This window comes from Platalea leucorodia (genome assembly GCF_965183815.1).
Source record: "Platalea leucorodia genome assembly, chromosome: 6".
NCBI lineage: Eukaryota > Metazoa > Chordata > Aves > Pelecaniformes > Threskiornithidae > Platalea > Platalea leucorodia.
The window spans coordinates 14883279-14898583 of NC_138828.1; the positions used below are offsets into that span (position 1 = coordinate 14883279).

At 39.0% G+C, this 15305-nt stretch overlaps 1 protein-coding gene across 3 annotated transcripts in view; it reads right to left on the reverse strand.

The window, feature by feature from the left end:
- INPP4B (inositol polyphosphate-4-phosphatase type II B) overlaps nt 1–15305 on the reverse strand; it is a gene marked incomplete at both ends in the record, with an annotated part of 287771 nt that overhangs the window by 109260 nt on the left and 163206 nt on the right. For all 3 annotated transcript variants that reach the window (XM_082316132.1, XM_082316130.1, XM_082316131.1), the window contains 2 exons: nt 4918–4990; nt 8042–8153. In XM_082316132.1, coding sequence (XP_082172258.1) covers nt 4918–4990; nt 8042–8153 — 185 coding nt within the window. The remainder of the gene's footprint in view (nt 1–4917; nt 4991–8041; nt 8154–15305) is intronic.

Genomic DNA, 15305 nt, shown 5'->3' on the forward strand with positions numbered 1-15305 from the left:
TTCTATTCCCATCACTCTACTGAGATCTCTTTAATCATTAGTCTTTGATGAGAAACTGGAAGCCTTTTTAAAGTCATTTTGCCTTTATTTATTAGTGACTTTACTTACGAAAACTAAATTCTTGACTTACTGTTATGAAATAAGCCCAATAGATGCTTGATAGCTATGGCATATGAATAACAGTCATTTTTGTTTACTACTAACACTCAAAATACCTCAATGTTACACACATTTTACAGCTTGAGAATCCTTAACACACAGACTTAACTATTGTCCACTATAAAAAAGCATCTCCAAGTCCTGTGCCTATGATCAACCTACCCCCAGTGTCTGGGCTTTATTACATTACTTGATTAAAATATGCTGTAATGCTTTCCCTATTTTCCTCCTCTTTTGCTGAGATTCTTCTAATTAACACAATCAGTTTTGTCAGTAATACTGACAGCCTCTGTCAATCCACAAAGCAGATACATAGCACCGATCATCTTCCATTAACAAGAGAGGGAATGACAATCTTCAGATGTCAGGGAGAGCTCAAGAAACTAAGGGCTAATTCAGGTCTGCCCTTAAACAGAAACCTGCCAAAACAGGTGATAATTTTGGGTGGTTTTGAGTTGGTTTTGTTTTGTTTTTTTTTTTGGTGTGTGTGTGTGTGTGGTTTTGTTTTTTGTGGTTTGTTTTGTTTTGTTTTGTTTGTAGTGCCACCTGTTCACTAGGAAGCAGGCTGATACTTTTTACTAGGACATTTCAAATGATGATGCCCCAGACACAAAAGGCTCTTTTCTCTAGTTTATTTTTTTTGTATCTACTTCCTAAGAAGCTATCAAAGGATGTTTTTCCAAGAACAGCCATTAAATTTGCACTCAGAATCTATTACATGCAAAAATTCACATTTGTCTGTGAGAACCTAATGCACATACGTAGCTACACCATCTCTTTCCTCTCATCTCCCCAGGATGACCACCACCATCACAGGAAAAAAAACAAAACCAAACAAAAAATCCAATACGACTGCAGCATGATAGCAAGGGAAACTAGGCATCACTTTGAAAATGAGGATCTAAAAGTTGTGACTTTTATCATTGTTAGAATTATTAAACTACTTTTCAGGTACTACCTCTGAGTCTGAATTTTCAGATGGGGATAATCTCAAGTGTGTTGCAAGTTTTAAAAAATGGCAAAAACATCTCTCCATGCGTTTATGAAGAAAATTTCATTTACAAACTCAGAAAAAAGCCTGGAAATTTTGTTTTCACATGGAATCCAAATAATTCCCATCTGCATTATTGCTGAAGCTTGAGATTGTCAATAAGAGTTGCACATTTTATGTTTTTCTTGAACTACTGAAGTCATGTGATTCAATAAAAATCTCAGATTTATTTTCCTTTCCAATTACAAAAATAATTGCTTTCTAATTACAACAAGTCGTCTAAAGTAAGAAATCCAGAAGGCATGTAAAACTACCCAAACAGTAAGAATAGCAAGACTAGATTTGGCTTTTATAAAAACTAGTTATTAAAATGATCTAAAGTTTCATAAAGGTAATCCTTCCTGTATTTAGACAGTGACCATGAAAGGCACTAAAAAAAAAAAAAAAAAATCCAGATGAACTGCAGTGGTTAAAAAGAGAAAAAACTATTTTAAAAGCCTTTCTCTATGTCGTGAGGCCTAAAAGCCAACGCCATATATTTAACCATCCATATTCTTGGACATTCTCATTTTTAAATTTAAAGACCTCTGTGCTTTTTATTCCATGCAATATCCTTCACACTGCCTCCCCTGCGAGTAAAATAAAAAATTAATAAAAGATGGAATACTCTGTTTTCATTTTTGTTCCCTATCGAACATAGATCAAAGCATACCGCTGCCATATACTAATTTACTAACAGCGTTTCTATTTATACCTTCCTTTGTAGCATAGGTGTATTGCGCGTATTATCTCAGGAAGAATAATTTCAACTTCCTTAATTTTTGCTTAATTTCAATTACTTTTATTCTCTTTTTTATCGTAAAGCGCAATATGTTTACATGCAAACAATTGGCAAACTCTCCAGTGTTATAAATACATAACTGAATTTTGAGACATATAAATTCAATCTCTTGGGGTATAAATGGAACTGTGATAAGCCTCTGTGAAATATGATACTCATTCCCACTCACTCAATAAGTGCCTCATAACTCACTTGAGGGCTGCGAGTTCCTTATATTAAGATTTAAATTTCAGAAGAATGCCAATGTGCATCTATGCCTACAGGCTCAAAGATTCACATAGGGGTATTTTTTCAGTTTCATAGTTTTGAAGGCCTGATAAACAACATGAGACAAAAAGAACCAGAAATCTTTACAACAGTATACGCGTTCTAAATACATATGTATATGGAATATATACTGTACTGCAGCTAGTTCTGTACGTACACAGCAGGGAAAGTAGTGCAGGCAATGTTGATGTTGTCAGGTTGCCTGTAATATACTTCTACCACATTACTGATATTATTCCTTTCCCTTCAGTCCTTGTTTTTGATTGTCTCTAGTTTTGCCACACTGAAATTTGTCTGGCTTAAACTGATTATTTTTGAAATTTTCAGTTAAGATGGTCCAGCTGCACAGAATGAGGCCAGAAATCTGCAACAGGAAGTTCTGTGCTTTATGAACTTGAATTCTGACAGTAAATCTTTTAGAGAGCTGTGCATTTTACCATATCCATGGCAATCCACCCAGATCTGACAACGACATAAGCCTTGGGAAAGAAATCTCAGTATGTAAAAACTCAAAACTTGAACTTAACACCTCATACATGCACCGAGGGTCGACCTTATTGAAAATTCTGGCATCCTTCCCAGCTTCTAATACCAACAAAACTGTGCACGTCATTCGTATGGAGTGGATGAAAACGTTTTTGGGCGGAGCTAGTGTGTGGTACCATAGGCTTAAGGGCAGCACTAGTACCCATAAAAGAAAGCCAGTCTCCAGGGAACACAGAGAGCTTTGATCCACATGAAGCTCAGTCATGGAGGCATGCTGGGGAAGAAGCCTGACTGGTTGGGCAAAGAGGCTGAGAGTATAAAACAAGAGCTAAAATTTTCTAAGAAAAGAAATCAGGAGTTCAATAAAAGGCGCGGGACTGACAAAACCTGGAACTGGTGCTGGGTGTCAGCAGGGAAGTGGAGGCAATGCTGGGGTGAGAAGAGGAAGTCACAAGTACAGGAAACCGACTGAAGGATAAGTATTTATTAGAACAAACTTCCTGTGACTGAAAACTCTTTCCAATATCCTGCCTGCTGTCATTTCTTGTATATGCATCTGCAGTCCAGCTCTTTCCCCTCAACTCTTTTCAAAACCAAAAACGACAAAAAACCTCCATGGTACATTGGACTCTGTAACCCTAGCGATGTTGGCTAGGGTAGGGGTTTCGGTTTTATGGTGTGTGTTTGTACATGAAAGCAATAAACGTAGAAATGTTAAGCGCTGTCTAGATATACTGTAGAATCACATGCAAATTTTCATGACAAAGTGATATAAACTTCATTATTCATAAAACTGACATCTGCCTTGGAAGTTCCAACAGTTCCAAGGAAGTACATACCCCAAACTACAGCATTTCCCCATCCAAAAAAACTCAACAAAAAACCCCAATGAAACTCACCCAATGGAGGCAGCAAATTGCAAAAAATCAGTTGCGAATCAGTAACATTTTCTCTGAACAGACATGTCATTTCTTTAAGACCCACTTATCTGGATGACATACAGAATCAGAATCAAAGAATGGCTGCGCTGAGTTAGACCAAATCGTTCAGCTGGCTCTGTATCTTGTCTCCAAGAGCAGCCATAAATAGATACCTAGGGATGCAAGATACTCTTGCTGCCTCCAGCTATTTTCAGTTCAGGAATTTCCGGAGCCAGATGTAGTTCCTGTGCATTTAGTAATTCTCAATGAACATCTTTTCCATAAACACATCTAGTCCCACATTGAACCAATGAAAAGAAATGGCAGTTCTGAAGAAAAAATTTTTCCCTGCTTCTGACCTAGTCTCAACAAATCACAGAAAAAAAATTACAGGATTCATACATACATCGAAAAACCTATATTTTGAAGGTTTCTAGTGCTTCCTTCAGACTGCAAAGCTAGTCTGATAAGTCTCCCGTCCTGTCAGTGAAGTCATATGAAAAAGTTTCAGCAAAGGTTTTAAAAGGTTTCAAAACTTCAGTAACATTTCTCTCCAACTGTATGCAGCAAATACACAGAATTCCTGACAGCGCTGTGGTTTCAGATGACCCATATAACTTATTTGTGACATTGTTACGGCAGAGTAATGGAGATTCATAAACTTGGGCTAATAAAACTTTTATGGTGCAGCATATCAGCGCGTAACATTTCTCAGTATAATGAAAGAGAAATAGATCTATTCAACACTGTACACTGAAGCCCAGAGTTGACCTAGAATTGAGAATGCCTTGCCAACAGCTTACTTCATTTTAGGACATACAGCTTCCAGATCAAACCAAAACGTCCACTTCATCAGCTATGAGAGAGATTAATTCTCTGGGGTATTCAGTTGCAAATAATGCATAATTACTTTAACAGAATGTCATGCAACGACATGACAAAAAAACTTATGAGGTTAATTCCATGACCACCGAAGTCACTCTTCAATGATTTTCAAGACTGCCAGTAAAGATGTAAGAGTGGAAGATTTTAGCAGTGTTTCAGAAAGCATAATTGACATTTCTTAAAATTTTTCTGACATTTGTCAGTAAAATGATACTGTCAAATATGTATAAAACATTAAAATATTAAACTTAAAAATTTGTGCATCATTTGAAGAGATTTTTGAGAGCTCTGCCCCAAATCTCTGCAATATCTTCAGGATCTGACATAGAGTTGCAACAGTCATCTTTTATGCATGTTAGAATACTTACCTGCATTTAATGAAGGCAAGTTGTCTTTATCACTTATGCCTTCAGTGGCTGTACATTCACGAACCAATGCACACTACAAAAGAAATGCAACCACAAATGTAACACATTCAGGTGTTACAAGGAAATTCATAGCAGTTTATAAATGGCAGACTGAAAAACGCCACTGATAATAGAACTTCTCAACCCTTAATTATAATTTCCATTTTTATCTGTATATTTCTGTTCCAACATACTGTAACACAATCAGAATTATTGCAGAGAAAATGGCAAAATATGATCAGTTATTCCATAATAAAACAGGCTTCCTACCAACATAATGGCAGAGGTTAAAATAATTTTTGACAAGTTCTGTGCTTTCAGAGAGGTTTCTTTTAACAAGGCAGGTTCCACATGCACAGTGTCAGAAAGCACTCCATGAATTTTTAAACAAGGGAAAAGCAGGAACCACAAAAAGTGTTTAAAATGTGCTTGCAGTTTGTGATTAAAGTCATCTGTTACATAAGTGAATTGGAAGATTTCTTTGATAAGATTAGTGTATAAAATAAAAGTATAAAAAGTTTATGGAAAAATCAACCGGTGTAAACCTATGTTAAATGTACTAAGATGTATATTTTTAATGCTCCTCCTCCCCCAAGTGACAAAAAAAAAAAACCCAGATAGCCTCTAAAGGTGATAGGGAGCTCTGTTCCCAGGGCTTCCCCAGTTTCTAGATGTTCTGTTGCAGAGCTCAAAGCAAAGAGCAAGACATGATGTACTCTCTACCAGTTGATATCTCAGATTGAATTTAACTATCACCTTACTCTTCCATGAGGAATTCCCTGCACACAGTTTATCTAACGAGTTCACAAAGCTAATTCACAACTTATTTCTTTGAAGTAATTCAATATCTCTACCTTCTCACAATTGCATCCTCACTATGAACATATAAACTAAGACTCCATCATACAACTAATCCATAAAAACGAAGGACTCCTTTAAAGACCACAGAAAATACAGCTGTTACAAGGTTGGTCTTTCTTGACAACTATTAGAACCCCATATAAAGATGCTATTAAAGCCTTCTGGCTCCCCCAGGCTAGACACAGCTCATTAATTACATCTCAAATAATTTTGAGAAGTCTCATTCCACATTTTGAAATGGAAGAAAAGCAAAATGAAAGAGAAGGCTGAAAAAATAGTTCATGTTGCATATGTTGTGGAAGTTTTATAGTACAAAACCGAAAAGATTTCACAGCATTTGTTGGCTTCTTTGGAACTGGTCCCACTGGTCCATTGTTTTAAAAGGGCATGGAGGACCTTTGAGAAGAATGGTGAAAAAAGAAGTGTAAAATCCGTCCTCAGAGTTTGGCCCAAAAGCAGACTGTTCTGGCTGAGCAGAAAAGATATTCAGAACAATGCCCTTTCCCCCAAAAATACATTCTTCTATGTTACTTCCAAACAAAAAAATGTAGTCCTTAATTTTACATTCCTGTCCTGGTTTTGGCTGGGATAGAGTTAATTTTCTTCCTAGTAGCTGGTACAGTGCTGTATTTTGAATTTAGGATGAGAGCGATGTTGGTAACACACCGATGGTTTAGCTGTTGCTAAGCAGTGCTTACACCAGTCCAGGACTTTTCAGCTTCCCCTGCTCTGCCCAGTGCACAAGAAGCTGGGAGGGGGCACAGCCAGGACAGCTGACCCCGACTGGCCCAAGGGCTCTGCCATCCCGTATGGCATCACGCCCAGTATATAAACTGGGGGGAGTTGGCCAGGGGCAGCAATTGCTGCTCAGGGAGGGGCTGAGCATCAGTCAGCGGGTGGTGAGCAATTGTATTGTGCATCACTTGTTTTGTATATTCTTTTGTCATCATTATTACTATTATTTTCTCTTCCTCTGCTGTCCTATTAAACTGTCTTTATCTCAGTCCACGGGTTTTACTTTTTTTTCCCCGATTCTCTCTCCCATCCCACCAGGGAGGTAGGGTGCGCAACCGGCTGTGTGGTGCTTAGTTGCCCACTGGGGTTAAACCACGACAGTCCTCTGTAGCATTATCTAATGTGGGGGGGTTTTTTTTGTTTGTTTGTTTTTTGTTTTTTGTTTTTTTTTTTTTTTTTTTTTTTCCCCATGAAGAGCAGAATACACCATAGTGTATAGCACTACACCACAGTATCGGGACTGCAAAAATATCTGCCAGTGAGAAGGGGGCTGCAGAGGCAGAGATACCAGGAGGTGGCAACTCTGTACAGGTATGTCAGTTGCCATTAATCAGGGACCCAGTTAAAGAGACCTTTTTTATTAACCGCAAATCATTCAAACCCCGATTTCCTCATTCTGAGCAGTCATTTCTGAATCTCTCCCAAGCCCACACCTCTTGTCATCATCGACAGCCCATCCGTTCCACCCTCCCTCCTTTGCTTCTCCACTCCTCTCAAATCCACTCCCCCCATATCATCTCCAGCTGCAGTCTCCACCGCTTTTGCCTGCAACAACCTGCCTACTTAAGAGCATTTTTGCTCTTTCCAAGTCCTTCTGTCCTTCCCCTTGTCCCACACCACAAGCACCCCAATTCAGAATTGCTACATACACCCTCTGGTTACAACTGCCCTATGCTGGCACTCTGAGGCACCATTGCTGCACCATCCCTCCCGCTGATTTTCCCCACCACTGTGTGCTCCCATGAAATGCAGCTGAACCTGCCCCTCTGCAAGGGGATTCACCTCTTCTTTGGCTTGCCTGTCTGTCATTCTTTCCACGTTTTCAGTATTGTGAGCACAGGTTGCACGTAAAAATCCACGTGAACGGGACTTCAAGGGCAGAAAACAGAGGAACTGTCCAAGGGAAAAAGAAGTCAGATTTATGGCGTCTCTATGGACAGTTTTATCAGGAGTGATTAAATGTCGTCAGTTGAGATAAAAATCAGCTCTTTTTTTCCTAAAGAAGGGGAGGGACAAGGAAACTGAGGATAGAGTATTACTCTGTACATTTTCATAAAAAACTATTTTTAGTTTAGGGAGATTAAGTGTACATAGTACTTTATTGCAGAAATTTTTGATTAAGCCCTTAACCCAATTTGGAATCAGTAATTTAGGCAATTGGTACAGCTGATCATTCTAATTAACTTTGTGCAATGAACTGAGTTTCTACCTTTTGATCCTGGGCATCTGTTGTGATGTGGTCTGTTTCCCCATCCTCTAGCTCTCCCATCTTCACAAGGTTGACTTCAATGGTACCAACTGTCTTTCCACCATCAGAAGTCCTGGAAGAAAAACCCATGACATTGGGTCACCTGCAGCACCTCATTCCTTCGGTAAAAATATTGTCAGTAAACATTTAGTCCCCTCTCCATTCTGTACAGCCGCAGTCACCTCTATTAAACTCGTTATTTACAATCATAAAGCAAATGTTAACAATAATGCATATTGTATTTTCTCCAAATTCTTTATAGCAATGAAAGTTATCATCATGAAACTGAGGATGGGTAAGTGCTATAAATGGTGGAAGAACCCACGAACGTTGCCCAGTTTTCATCCTAGACATTATTCTGTCTGTGGACCATCAGAGAAAGGGCTGTAACATACTGCACCAGCAACCTGACGTATGACCTGCAGTCTCACTGCACAGTACACTGCTTTGTTTCCTAACATAACCTGCGAAGAAAGGACATGCTCAGTATACTAATAAACCTCCTGCTAAACTGAAATAATGAAACTAATCTGAATATTACTTTTCCTTTTGTAGTCCCTCCACAGAGTAATTATTCAGAATCAGTCCCATTTCTTTAACTATACAGGAGAAGATAATGTATTTCCAGGTGAATTCCTTTATTATCTCTGCAAATAGTTTACTTCCAACCAGGCAAAAATAAATAGCAATTCACATTTACATCTCCAATCAAAGAGAACTGCTCACTACCTTTTGGACGAAACAAGGGTTTAAACTCCAAAAAGACACTGAATGCTTTCTCAGCTTTCACTGGTAGCAAAATACCAAGGTTAACGGCACTATCTATCTCCCCTGGCTTATTCTGAGCAGCTGGATTTTAGGAAAGGAAGGGAAGAAGGGTAACAGATCACTTAATAATAACGAGGAAAGTATAACAGCAGCCACCAAGCAAAAATTGGCAAAAAGAAATGACAAGAATAAGTTTAGCAGAACTACAAAAGCACAGAGAGGAAGAAGAATGACAACAAATGGATTTGGGGCAATACTGTATATCATCTCAGAAGTGAAGATGAAAAGTGATGAAGCAGGACAAAGGAATACATAGAAGAGGGACTAGAGGGCTGGCAATAAAAAAGAAAAAATGACTTTCAGAAACAGTAATATTAGAAAAAAGTGTTTCCACTAAGAACTGCCACGTTCCTAGCGCAATCCTCACCGCAGCAAAACAACAAAACCCTATTCAAAAGACACCCTTTCAGAACTTCAAAAAACAGTCCTCACATTATATTAGTAAAGAAAGGAAAAATCCCCCAAACACCCTTCTCCTCATTTCACCAGCCAGGAGAAAGGCAGCAGTCCGCGCGCCGGCCCGCTGGTACAGCCGCGTGCACGGTGCGGTACTACGCGGAGGTACCGCCCCAGGCCCGGCTGGCGCAGCACGACTCCAAGCACCAGTTCCCGCTGCCTCCCAGGCACCCAGAGCCCCCGAGCAGCACCGCGCCGGCACGCAGCGCATCGTCTCCCGCTCCCAGGCAGGGCGGGCCCAGCTCAGCTTTGCCGTGCTGCCTTCTGCCATGTGCAGGCTTTCCCAGAGTCCTTGCTCATGCCCCAGGCACGAGGACCCCGTCTCTGCATTGAGCTCCCACAATTTTACATAATCTGTATTTCTGCATGCAGTATAAGGCCTTAATTAAGTCAGAGTATGCCAGCACTTTACACTGACTAAAGTTAAGCACATACGTTAGTCTTTTCAGCCACGGACACTTATTTATCATGCTAAATCAAAACGTTCCTTTTTACAGTAAAGTCTCAAACTATATCTACCCCCCAGCTTCAAATTTAAATAATTATTTTGGTTGCCAACCATTATGCTTTAATATGCAACTCAGTAGAACACACTCATCTTGCAACTATACAAATTAAATATGTTCTTATATAAAACCTTGCAAAATACACATAATTCTTCATATTTTACACGTGTCACTACGTCATTTGCTCTAAGCCAAATTCATTACTGACAATAAAATAAAATTAAAAATGAACCCATTCCAGATAGCCTTGCAACCAAAGAAGCCTACGTTAATAAACAAAGTATACAAAAGAGAAGTAATGAAGAAGAAGGGTTCAATGACCAAGGGGTGTTTATGAGCAAAAATACATAAAAATTTTGAAATGCATGAGAAAAACTTAAGTGTCTTCTGAATGAAGAACATCCCCCTGAGTTGCCACAGCTTAGTGGTTTGCCTTCATTTGTTTTCTCCCTCCTGTGTCAAACCAGCATGCAAACTAGGCTACCTCAACAAATGGACTACAGCATCTCCAAGGAGAAAGGGAATACAACAGATGTTAGCAAATCACATATACCTTTAAAAATCAGAGTAAGCGTGTGGCCATAAGACTGAAAATTTTTCAACAGCGTAACATGTCCCGATCAAAGTGTCAAGCGGATGACCTCATTACCAGGCTGACTTAAATATGCAACAGCACTTTGCTGTTATCTTGGTCTGAAAGGAAAACGTTGCATTCATTTGACTTCCAAAAGTAAAATCCTACCCATCCTTTTTTTACAGAACACATTTTTCTAAGGTCAAAGAGACCTACAAGTCTGAGACTGACCTACATAAAACAGATCTGATTTAAAATTACAATCAGAGTAAATTAAGAGTATAAACAAATGTTGAGCAAACCAGGGCTCAATTTGGAAATGAACTGATATAAGCCAACGAGGCAAAAAACCCAAATAAAACGGAAATGCCAGTTATGCTTTCTCAGTCCTTCTCTCCCTTTCTTTAGAACACTAAATATTGCCCCTCGTTGCTGCTATTAGAGGCTTGGCCTCAGTTCGGCAGCAAGCACTGCATGGCTTGCCTGCATGAGTAGCGATATGTATTTAGAAGCTTTCTCCATACATGTTTAAAAAATATGATGGATCTAATTTCACTTGATTTTCTTCTCAAAATCACTCCTGTTGTGGTCTAATACATGCGTAATATTACAGCCTGAAACATGCAGTATCTGCAAGAGAAGGTAGCGCAACAGAATAAACCTAAACAGTGGGACTGGTGCATCGTAGTTGTACTCCTTCCTCCATTTCTCTTATCTTTCCACACAGAAATACGAAAACACAATTTAAAAAACAAAAGCCACCAAAGTTTCTTTTGAATGCTACAGGCACACAAATCAACAAAGAGCTCTGTAAATGCCCAGGGAGAAACCATCATTAGCTGTGTCAGACACTGTGAATTTAAAATACCACTGGCGCGTAAGAGTCTTCAAACAACAGACACGTCATGCATTTAAAACTTTCAAGCAGCATCATGAGATTAAAATTTCGCTTGAAAGAAAATTAAAAGTGAGAAACAGAAGTGACGCAGTGGGAAAAATAAAAAAAGCCTAGTGATCACACTTAAATAAGATAAAAACCTGTATTATTTTACTTTGCACTAACAGAAACAGTATTGTGCACACACACACATATACACTTCATGCCATTTGCCCGGACAGACAGGACGAGACAATCTCACACATACGCAGCGTTCAACAGAGCATCAGAAGAATAATTCATTGGTTTTAGGATACTTCATAATGCATTATGATAGAACCAGCTTATTTGCTGTAGTTTAATAAAGCTGCAAAGCACACTCTGCACTCAAATGGTGCAGTGAAGACTGTCCCTGCATCAAATTGCTTACAGTCACGAGACAAGAGATACTACAGACCCACCGGACAAAGGACTGCACCTTGACAAACCTGCATAGGGACAGTGGGGATGGGGAATACAGCAATAAATAAAAAAAAGAAGTGTCAATGTGAAGAAGCCCATATACGGCTCAAACTCCAGCTGGCTTATGGAGTTGGAAAATTGCTGATTTTTTTTCAGCAGCCTGGCACAAGGAGCACCAATTGGCTGGTGTCTGCCCACATTCTGCATTTGGAATATGACCAATGAAAAGTATTAGAAGAGTGATTTCTAAACCAGATCTAGAATCCAGTGTCATAGGATGCAGGCTTCAGCAGCAAAGCTGGCAATGTTTCAGTCCATCCCTAACTATTCAGTCCAACATGACTGCGTACTGCAGTGCTCACTCCACCTACCACAGCCATAATCCTGTGACAGTCCGCACTCGCCTAAGCTGGAGTCACCAAAGACCCATCTTCTGACCAGTCTTGTGGAGGTGATTCTGAGTGAAACAGTATGTTTTGAACTTTAAAAAAATAATTCTGTCAGCGTTAAAAGCAACATTGTTATTTTACTAGCTGAGCCAAACCCAGAGACTTTGAAGCCGTCATGAAATCTGCTCAGGTTTAAAACCACAATTACTTACTAATGCTTCTAATATTATTAAAGTTTATTATACACATGGATTTCCTTACCATCCCATTTCCTTAAGGATCACCAGGTCAGTATCAGTTCCCTCAAATGTGAGGGAAGAAGCTAGCCAGCACCATCACAAGCAGCAGGAATACGTGCCCACCTTAATTCTAACAATAAAAGGCTGACCCAGGCACCCAGAGATAAAGAAGGTAACAAGCTAGTGGTGCAAAAGCAAGTGAGCTAGATGGACTGAGAATAGCAGCCATTTGCCTACAATGCTTTTCTCATCAAGTCTCATTGCTGCATGTTGAATATGCAAATTTAGGCCTGCTAATTGGTTCCCATGGCCATACCTTTCTTCCAAAAAACAATGGCTCAAGAACACAAAGACAAAGAGAAGCAGACTGTGTATTTGCATAGCTATGTTAACTATAAATGACAAAGTGAGTGACTGCCTGAAAAGCAAACTGCATGACTTTCAGTCTAGCAGGCAGCCCCTTTCTCCAATCCGTAATACACAATAAATGTGATTAGTACAGACTAACATACAGATTGTCCTAATGTTCTCCACTGATGCAATATATTTTGAAATACGCAAGCACAAAACTATTGTACTTGCATAGAAATGTTTATTCTGTGAATTCACAGTGGAGTCTATTGCAATCAATACCATTTTTAAACAAGTCCACTGGTAAATAACATTCTGTTGCATTCTAAGGTAAATAAACAAAGTTTTTGTGCTGTTCAATTCCTTCTCAGTTTTCATGATTTCAATGTACTGTTGATTAAGCTTCATGTCAAAACAAGTTTCACCTCAACTGCATGGGAGATCTGCATGGCTTATAAAGCCAAGCTGTTGTTCACCTGCCTCCTGGGGCGGATGACATGACATGAAGCAGCCAAGGAACAATTTCAGGATGGAGACCAAGTAAAACTAGTTGTAGGCAGACTTGTACTGAATTTTAATAGGGAAAAGCAGCTAAATATGTAGTATTTTATAGTCATCATTTGCTAAGGAAGTTATATGTACATTAACAACTGCTGCTTTCCAATTCTCTCTAGTTAGTTAAACATTGTGAATGTAAATACTACTGAAGTGGAGTTAACGTGTCTTCTGGCCCAAGGAACTACAAGGTGCTTGGAGGACAGTGTTAGAAGGGAGGGAAATTGGGGGGACTTTCTTTAATAGAGTCTTGGAGTTATTTTTTTGAACTTTCCAAAAATAACTATGGTTTATCTCCTTTATTTAAAGGAAAGAGGTTCGGTCCTCCCCAAGATTAATAAAAATAAGACAGCTAAAAAAGCAGACTGATAGACAAATAGATATTGTCCAAGAGGTCAAGTACAGCCACATGTTTAAAGAAAGTCTGTACAGTACACAACTGACAAACATCCACAGGCACATTCTCTCAAATAATCTGTATCATTCATGCACTCCATCCTAGTTCTTGTTTTTGTGTGGTTAGCTCCATCGCTATAAAGTTCCTGCTTACAGGGGCCAAAGGATCCGAGTGGTACCGATACTACCCTAGTTTCATATTGAAGTAGCTTACCTACACTTTTATACTGTCTACTAAGAGAAGCATCTCAGACAGATGGACCTTATTTTTGCAGAAAGCACAAAAGAGCACTATTATCTTTTTTCCTTCGCTGCTTCTTACATGTAACTTACTGGAAATCATACCAAAATCACCTAAGCTAAAGAGCACTTTCCTGGAAGAAGGGCAAACTACCACCACAGGGGAAGCAGCTAATGGAAGTACTAATTGATAGCCCCGTACAAAAGGCCATAGACCTCAACCAAAGCAAAAAAATCACATTATGCTTAAGAGAAAGGCATAGCAAAAAGATCCTCTAAACCGAATTTAAAATGTAAAGCAACTAAAAAAAAACCCATCATTATTAATTACTCAAATAGCAATCACTATACCTAACTCTCATTTACAAATAGAAAAGGATGTTTGCTTGCCTTTTTTTTTTTTTTTTTAATAAACTGGATACACTGCAACATATAGTCAACACTATTCTGCTACTGAATACGGCCTTTGTTTTATTCAATAGCCCGTTTTATCCTGTTCATCATCACAACCCTATGAGAAAGCTGGAAGCAAGTGGCATTGCATTACCATTGCAAAATGAAACATTCAAGTCTATAGAAGACATTTCTGTTTTTATAAATTTCATATTGGAAACTGCAATCCCGAGTCTCTAGTAACTAAATTCCTCTGCTAACATAAGTTGTGTACATTGTCAGCATTGAAGCAACTCTACAAATCGACCTGTTCAGGTTTTGACGATCAGATATAGGTGCACACATCTACAATGAACACTCAGCCATCAGTTTAGGGCACCTTTACAGAGAAGAAAGGACAATCAAACCAAAAACTTCTTTTGCACAGGTTTTGTAACTTCTGTCCCTGGTCACTATTAAGGTACAACGGTGGGGAAAGGGAAAAAGCAGAGCACAGTTTGCCAACAGCAAGAAATTATAGATGTATGCCAGCCCTCCACAAAATAACTGACAAAAATACAAGAATATTCCTTTAAAAACACTTCTATATTGTTACATTGTACCTCAGAAAGATCATGGCAAGACATAATAACTGAAAAAAAACAGTGAAAAAGTAACCAGATTCTATAATTACACCAATATTTACAGGGCATGCCACAGAGCTATTTCTGGATCCTTAAATCTCTACTTCAGATCTAACAAAGGAGTACCTCAATCACAGGCACTCCCTGGTAAACTCCCATCCAAAGTATATCAGCAGGAATTAAATAGAATTGCATGCTCTGACAAGGGCCTGGTACATCCCCTGTCCTCCTGAGGGGTACTAATATAATAGGGCAATTAGAGGAAAGCAAGATTAGATTAGTAGTCTGCTCTGGTTAAACTGCCATTGAAGAAATGTGGATAATTTCTACTGATTT